Source organism: Rhagoletis zephyria, unplaced genomic scaffold (genome assembly GCF_001687245.7).
Source record: "Rhagoletis zephyria isolate East Lansing unplaced genomic scaffold, Rhagoletis_zephyria_1.1 Rzeph_scaffold_17823, whole genome shotgun sequence".
NCBI classification, from domain to species: domain Eukaryota; kingdom Metazoa; phylum Arthropoda; class Insecta; order Diptera; family Tephritidae; genus Rhagoletis; species Rhagoletis zephyria.
The window spans coordinates 1,391-10,526 of NW_016174884.1; the positions used below are offsets into that span (position 1 = coordinate 1,391).

Sequence of the window (9,136 nt, forward strand, 5' to 3'; positions counted from 1 at the left end):
CAAGTATCTACTCACGTAATTGGATTCCATTAGGCGATTGAGTTACATACATAGGTTTGGTTAGAAATCAAACAATAATTTCATTTCATCTTATTAATTTTCTGATATACATATAATTTATTTATTCATTTTCCGGTAACACCACCGTATAAGAATTCGCGCTTCTAGCATCCATAGGACCGGGTTGTAATGGAAGTAGATAATTGTATGTTTAACAAATAAATGAAAATGTTTATAATACAATCAATTGATCCTTACGAATTCCCCATTACCAAGGCACTAAGTAACGTACGCACTTTTGTTTGCAAAATGCATTTATTTAAGTTGAAAAAAGACAAATTCCTTTGTTCGGCATTTATTCTTACTCTCTTTCTATCTTCTAAGGCGAATTCATATATTCTTATCACGAATTCATATAGTCATGTGGTAGCAAGAGTATAAAAACATAAAATTACCTTATAAATTAAAAGCACAAGTATCACATGTCTGCGTAGTAAAATTCACGAAATCATTTCATCGATCTGAGTAAAAACTNTTCTAATCATGAAATAGTGTTCATTCATTCATAGCGTTTTCTTTTCCCAAAAAAAAGTTCTGCCCTTTTATATGGGAACTCTTGCTTTGCATTGCCCTGAAACCTGAGAAAATGTTGCGTTCTTTATATGAGAATGAAACAGAAAATATACTACTCCATCACAATTTATTTAAAGAACTTAATAAAGCTGAATTATTCACTTGGCCTGTAAGTCTTTAACAATTTTAAAGCAAAAAACTTATTTCTGATAGGGAAAATAATTGCATTTTTACAAGATTAAATTAAAAATCAACCATGCAACTCTCACCCTCACGTTAATTTGAGGGCAGAAAAGGCAGCACTTTCGCCGGAACAGAGCGCAACCTGCTGAAAAAAGAACACGACGCCTTGTGAAAGGGCTGAGAAAAGAACATGAAAATGTGACAGCGCTAACACAAGGCAGAATAAGTGCAGCCTTTTTTCGAGAAAAGAAAACGCTATAAGATTTTCACTAAAATTTTATTAACGAAAATATAAAGTTTTTGCGAAGGGGTTATCGAATTTAATGTACATTTAAACATTTTTAAGATAAGATTTGCATTATTTTTAAAAGGTAAATGTTAATTCAACTGTTTTATATATAATCCCAAATTTATGATATAAAATCCCCTCTATCAAAAAACTCAAATTGGGTAACGCCGCTTCGAGTTTTTACAATTGAGCNGTACCTATTTCGGCTGACTTAGCCATTTTCGTTTATTTAGTGTACAAACTAAATGTAAATGAAATGAGTTTGTACAACATGGCTATTAATGTAGCGATAAGTTGTACAACTTGCCAGAAAATCAAAATTTTTTGATCTTTCATACAACCAAGACATAAATTCATTCAACAGGCCCTCAACCGGTGCAATCTAGAGCAAAATAACACCAAGTTGAACCAACGGTCGCTACGTCGAAAATTTCAACTGCTCATGTAACACTACCTTATATAAGTTGGCCTTGCCTCACATATGTTCATCAGAGTATACCAACGAAGGACGAATTAATACAAGGACTTAGCGAGAGAACAAAACTACTCTAGAAAATTACACGCGCAATGACAAACATGAACAAATGTACAACAAACACATAATTTTTGACAATCAGTACAGTTCGCATTTATATCAACGAGCAGCTTATTAGATTTGTTTTCGTTTGAACTACATATCGATGGCTGAGTGGAAGATCGACCTATCTCGGCAGCGAGTTCGAAAACGCTCTATCTCAAAAAACTTTTCAAAAACGCTCTATTTCAGAATTTAATTGAAAAACACCCTATTTCAAAATTCTGTTCGAAAACGCCCTATCTCACTTCAAAATGTATTGAAAATATGCTGATATAGGGCGTTTTTGAATCGGCAGCTGAGATAGGGCGTTTTTGAAATGAATTCTGAAATAGGGCGTTCTTGAAAAGTTTTTTGAGATAGAATGTTTTCGAACTGGCTGCCGAGATAGATCGATCTTCCACTCAGCCATCGATATGTGCATATATACATGTACACAAACATATGTACATACACAAAAATATGTACACACATACAAATATATATACAACCATTCAAACATATGTACATACATGAAAACATTGCTGTTCATAAGTACATATGTACATATGCCCATCAGCACATCAACGAAGCCCGTTTGCTTCATCATAAATAGAGAACGACCGAACTTCGGCTTCGGCCATTTTCGGCCACAAAAGTTCGGTTCGGTTTCGGTTCGGCTTCAGCAAAAAAAAAATACCGAACATAGGCCGAACATAGGCCGAACACTTGCAAAGAACTTTTTTTTGCTCTCAAAAATAAATTAATATTAATGGCGGCAGCATAACGAAGGTAGGAAAATTATATTAAACAGAGTTGTGGAATGAATTAATTATATTTATTAGCAGGAAATTATGGAGTCAAATGGAGCTATATGGAACTATTTTACAAGAATATACTCGCTGGGCCATTTCTCACCAAAGCAGCAAATAACTTCCAGCCTCAAACGCCACCTTGAGAAGTGCCACCACAGCGAGTGGAATGAGTGAGTGAATTAGAAGAGAAAGCAAATAAACAACCGACATTGCGTGACGTTTTACCGGGCAGCCATCCAGCCACACAAAGAATTGATAGAACCATAATGGACCTGATAATTGTGGATATGCTGCCATACAGCTTAGTAGAAGGCAGTGCGTTCAAAAGGCTCCATATTTCTGACCCCAACACTCCAACAAGATACAAGTTAAAAAGCGACAAATTTTTCAGATGCACGTTGATGCCTGCTACATATGAGAAAGTAAAAAAAAAAGTGATGGATATGGTACTCAAAGCAAAGTGGATCAGCTTCACGATTGAGAGAATACAAAGGTTGCGCCGATCTCGGACCGCTATTCCTCTCTTAACGAATTTGACAGAATCGTGGTTTGCATGACGTCACACTTGTGCAACTTGTTTACGCTTTCCTTGCAACATTTTTTCTTCTTCTTCCGTTCTTGCTCACGTTTTGGCATTTCTCTCTCGCAATTGCACCAGTGTGACGTCACACAAAAGTTATTCTCAAAAATCCTCTCTGATCGGCGCAATCTTGTATTCTATCATTCTTGGATCAGCTTCACATCTGATATTTGGACGAACCCAGCAAAAACTTGTTCGGTGCTCAGTTTTACTGCGCATTTGCTTTATGGCGGTCGCCGATACAAGGTGGTGTTAGGAGCTAGTGTTCTTGACTGTGACCATACCGCTCAAAACATTGCAAAAAACTTGAACGATATAATTGAAGAATTCGACATTAAAAACAAAATACATATACAATACAGACAATGCTCCAAATATTATGGCTGCCATCCGCTTGAGTCAACTTTCATCTTTCGGCTGCGTTGCGCATACTCTGCAATTAGTTATCAATGATTCGATTTTTAAAGATAAAAGAATTGACGAGATATTAAAAAAATGTCGCAAACTTGTTGGTCATTTAAAAAAAAGTGAGCAGGCGACTAGAAATTTAGGTGAATTCCAAGCTTTTTGTGGTTTGCCGCAACATACTTTATTGCAAAATGTCCCAACCAGATGGAACAGTGTTTACTTGATGGTGAATCGGTTAATTAAACAAAAATGTTCTCTTAATCTATATAAGGTAGAGCGCGGGGGAATCGACGTACCATCTTGTAGTGAATGAAGTATTCTATCAAGTATAATTTGTGTTTTAAAACCATTTTATGAAGCAACTTTGGATCTCTCCTCTGATGAATCATGCATTTCGTGAGTGATCCCTCTCGTCAACATGTTGCAGGCAAAGCTCGATCGAGATGAAAATGATATCACTGAGATTAAAGAATTGAAATTTCGAATAAAAAATTCTTTGACGAAGCGTTTTAATTCAATTAAAACTAATACAAATTTACTTGTTGCTACATCGATAGACCCTCGTTTTAAACAAAAATATTTTACACAAAGTGATATCGAGCTTTGTAAAAATGCTATAAATGACTATTTCAAAAGTGTATCAGTAGTGATAGAAAATGTTACGATTATATCGCAACCGGATTGTTCAGGTCCTTCACAAATAAGTCAAAGCAGCCTTTAGGATTTACATGGTAATAATATTTGCAGTAATTATACTGAGAGAAATTATTCATTAGATAACGAATTGGACACTTTTCTTAATGAACATCTGCTACCAAGAAATTGTAGTATTTTTGAATACTGGTATCAAAGCCCACATTTTCTGTTGAAAAAAATTGCTTGAAAATATTTGTCTGCTCCTCCAACGAGTGTGTCTAGTGAGCAATTATTCAGTGCTGCAGGTCAGCTTTATACCGATAGACGGAATCGGTTGCAAGGTGAAAATGCCGATAGGCTACTATTTTTACATTATAACATAAAATTATTTAATTTCGAGTATTAAAGTTTTTTGTTAACTTTACAAACATAAGTATGTTTATGTTATGAACTGAAATGGATGTGATTTAAACCAATGTACCATTTTTTATTAACAATAATAAAAATATCGAATTTTTAAAAATTCGTTTATTATTTATTTGGTTTAGACCTTGAAAATGTTCGGTTCGGCTTCGGCCGAAATTGGCCGAAGTTCGGTTCGGCTCTAAAAATCGATGTTCGGTCGTTCTCTAATCATAAATATATCCATACAAACATATGTACATATGTACGAATGGATGTAGTTACGCGAAGCACGCTTGCATCATTTATACAAATATTGTTGGCAGGGTGGGCAAAAACTCGGAGTTCGAGCGAGCGAGTGAGCAAACTCCTACTCAATGCCTCGCAGACAACGAGGCGCTCGCAGCTCGTACTCGTAGCAGCAATGAGGCGAGGCACGAGAAGTTTGGCTCGCTCGCCAAACGAGCGAGCGCTGCTTGTTTGCTCGCGCTCCTATTAAATGAGCGAGGCTGTTGGGTGTTGCCTCGCTCGCAGTGCGAGGCGAGTAGCTGTCTGCATACTCACTCTGCTAGGAAAGACGAGTGAGCGACGAGCGAGCGCTCCGAGTGTACTATACAACACATGCATTTTTGTGCATAAAAATGTGGGAATGTATGTCAATAGATTATGTACGAAAGTATGTTAATAATTGCATGTACATATGCATATATATATGTGAAGTATTATATTAGGGCAGCATTTAAAACAACAAATAAAATTGATTACATACATAAGCATAGATTATGGAATGAATTATTTTTTAGAGTTATATTCATACATGTGTACACACATAACATGCATATTTATATATGTTTGTATGTACGTATTTATGTATATATGCATTTATATATGTATGTACATATGCATGTATTTTGTCTTTACAGAGAAAAGTAAGTAACGAAGATATTATAATCGTTTGTGCCGCAGAAACAAAAAACAAGTAAGCACTTGCTAACACCCCTAAAATAGTTTTCTACTTGTAGCAGTTATGCTGTATACCTGAATGACATATAGTCCTTGGTGAAAAAATTTATTTGTGGCCTGTTGTTCAAGGACATGTGTACATATGTATGCATGTATATATGGATATGTAGACATGGGAAAATTTGCGTAAACAAAGAATAGAGACCGGTTCGCATACAACTTTGGCGTTGCGTTGGCGTCGAATTTCAAAGCAGCCGTCCACATATCCAAAATTTGCGCAACGCTAAGGCCAACACAAAGCGCGTGCGTCGGTCGCCAGCTGTTGCAAATAAATAAAATTATATGAAATGTTTTTTCCTTTTAATCAAATGAGGGCAAGAAATGTAATTTTTCATGCAATTATTGATATGAAGTATTAATTTATCTTTCGTTAATATGTTAATTTAGTGGCCAAAGTAGTATCTGCCAAGCTTCATTGTAGAACGCATACTTTTAACGTGCGTTCTGTCAAACCAACGCCAACTACAAAGTCAACGCGAAAGTATTATCCTACATACGTATATATGTATGGGGCTAAACCAGGAATATTCATTTGAAAATGCTGATGTCCTACTTATTTATGAAATGAAAGACAAAATAATGATTTTTATAAATATTATGTTCTCATTTATACATATGTAACATAGTTACTTAGTCAAATTACTTAGTAATTACTTGTATGTAAGAATACAACAACAAATTATTTATCAGAAGCATTGCCCCTTGCATATTGAAAAAAGTAATAAAAGCTCTCAAAAAAGCAAAATCGCTACAGCGAAAAATGTTTGAAAAACCTCATAAATTCAAATCCGCATAAAAAAGAACCACATAAAAAGAGACCTAAGTGTATAAGTTGAAATTTTATAAGCTATTGAAAATTAAAAAAACTATACCTACATATACTACGTTTATACGTAAGCTATTTGCAAATAAAAATAATTTGCTAATACCTAACTCACTGTTTATTCGATGGTGAAAAATTCTTTTTTAATATTGCCTGATTATAAAAAGGCAATAAGATGACAATCGAAAAAGAAAATAAACCTAAGAATGGCGGCGTCTTGCGCTTATTTGCAAATAGTAGCACTAATCAATACTTATTTGCGTGATTTAGTTATTTGCAAATAAAAAGTTAACTCAGCGTTTATACGGCAAATTTTACCATTTTGCAAATTGTTATTTGCGAATAATACGTGCGTATAAGTACATAGTAATATATATGTATGCACATATGAGCCTACCTAGTAGATAAAACTGGCAAAAATAGCACGCATCTATTCTTCTGTGCATGAAAATATATACATAAATAAATACATACATATGTGTATATATGTATGTATATACATATCTACATGTGTGCATACAATCGTTTGCTCTAAATTCTTAGTTGATGCAATTTTTATCCCATACATTTTTGCTGACCAAACAACCCGTTTGCCTGTCTAATCTGCTTGCCTCATTTGCCTCGCTCGTCTGCTGCTGCAAATGAGTGCCTCGCTCGCAACGCCCCTCTCGCGAGGGCAGAGCTAATGAGGCCCTCGTTTGCTTGCCGCTCTACTCTTGCGCCGCCCTCGTTTGCTTACTCGCTCGCTGGCTACTCATCGCGTGCGCTCGTACCTAACGAGTGCTCATTTGCAAACAGCCTCGCGTGTTCCTCGTGAGTTGCGCTAACTCAGAGCAAACTAACGAGCGAGCGAGGGGCCAAAATGAGGCAAATCCGAACCCTGATTGTTGGTAGCGGCAGAGCTGAAATACGCAATGAGTTCGTTCATACATACATATATATGTACACATATACATATGTATCTATACATACATACGTGCATTCAAACATACATATATACATATGTACTTATTCGTACCCGTCATGCGTCGCTTTATTTCTTTTTTCCCTCTCCCTATACTACCTATATCTTCCTTCTCACTCATGTAACGTTTTCAGTTTTAAAAATTTCACTCTCCATTTTTGCGATACCGCCGCCTAAGAAGTTTCACTTCAAAAATCTATATTTCCTTCCGAAAGTCCCTACAATTTGAAATGGCCTGCGCACCCTAGTGCTGTCCCTTACTTTCGCTGTTTTATTGGAGAAAAAATGGAGGAAAAAAATAGCCTGAAACTAAGAGATATCGGGCGCGCATGAAAAAAATACCTTCGATTAAACTGAAATAAATTCTGCAATATGCCTCAGTACTTTCTTATTAATATACCACTGATTAGTACAAAATTGTATGCTTTATCACAAAACGCGGGCTTTATTTTTACAAATTCGAAGATTGTTAAACTTCTCACAAAATTTGCCTTATCATTTAGCAAATAAATATGTATATTCTGAACAGTCATTCACCTTCGCACCAGATCGACATATTAATTTAAAACATTTCCCCTACTGGTTTAATTGTGAGCTCATGTATCTGGAAATATATGTAAATGTATTTGTTGTGTTGTGATTATTAATATAAGCAAGTACACCGAACCTGTACATGAGGTGGCGTCTGTAAGCAATAAAGTAAAGCATCGGCAACATCTTCGCCCTTTAAAAATGGCGCGTTTTCGATATTCACTTTCATTTCTTCGGATATTATTTCCGTGTCAACCGCACCAGGACTTATGCTCTGTAAATACAATTTTTTACATTTCCTTTATAAACAACAATTGCAATATTTGCAGTTCATTTTCAACCAACCGTCACTTTAACTTTTGTATTTAGATTGAAAAATTCTTGTCGATAGATCTCAGTCATTGCCGTTACAGCGTGCTTTGAAGGTGGGTAAATATTAAGGGAAGTATTTGGTATCCTTGGCACAGAATGACCAGCAATGCTGTTGATAATAAAGACATGGCCATCCCCACTGACTTTCATGGAACGGAAAGCCTCCCTGGTACAATCAGCCACACCCAACACATTGGTGTTTATGACAGCACGTATATCCAGCGAGTTGTTCTCGTCCACCAGATTAGTTCCACGCACAATGCCCGCATTATTCACAAGCACTGCAACAGGTCCATACTTGGACTCGATTTCTTTGAATGCGGCAATAATCTGTTGCTCGTCCTGCAAATCACACTTGATTGCATGGACGCGATCGCGCGCTGATGGTTCTACTTGATCCTTCAGTGCGTCAATGCGCTCCTTGCGTCGTGCCAGACCAACTACAACCATTCCATTATTGGCGAGATATTTCACACAAGCCGCACCGATACCAGAACTAGCGCCGGTGACAACAGCTACGCGATTTTGCCAACGTTCCATACTTTTACGATGCTAATAATCGACGAATTTTTTTGAACGTGATATGTTGCAATGGTTAACAAGAACTGAAAATTTCGCTGATTTCAACATCTCTTTTATATCACTCTGTATACAAGTGCAAGCGAAATTATTTCCACAGATACATATCGCACGTTTACTAGTATAGTGGTGTAACTCAAAATTTACGTTTTTGGAGATTTTATGATGCAATTAATAAGCTTGATAAGTGGAATATGTTCGGTCCAACAGATAAACAAACTTCCCAAATATGGCGAATTTATGTGCCTTTCCATCCGTCTTTTTGTATACCAACTGTATTAAATGATAAAACTTTGATTACGTTTTCCCACACAACTGAAATTTTGAAATACTTCGTTATATTATTAACTCTCCGACAGACACATGTTTCGATTGGCACATTCGGTACGCATGAGTCTGGTTGGA

The 9,136-nt window shown here is 36.2% G+C and overlaps 1 protein-coding gene across 1 annotated transcript; it reads right to left on the reverse strand.

The window, feature by feature from the left end:
* Nucleotides 1–7,666: 7,666 nt before the first annotated feature.
* On the reverse strand, nucleotides 7,667–8,765 carry LOC108379955 (farnesol dehydrogenase-like). Its single transcript, XM_017636328.1, has 3 exons — nucleotides 8,126–8,765; nucleotides 7,917–8,054; nucleotides 7,667–7,853 (listed from the first exon to the last, which is right to left on the reverse strand). The coding sequence occupies exons 1-3, from the start codon at nucleotides 8,690–8,692 to the stop codon at nucleotides 7,812–7,814; spliced, it is 747 nt and encodes a 248-aa protein (XP_017491817.1). The 5' UTR covers nucleotides 8,693–8,765; the 3' UTR covers nucleotides 7,667–7,811.
* Between the last annotated feature and the right edge of the window lie 371 nt (nucleotides 8,766–9,136).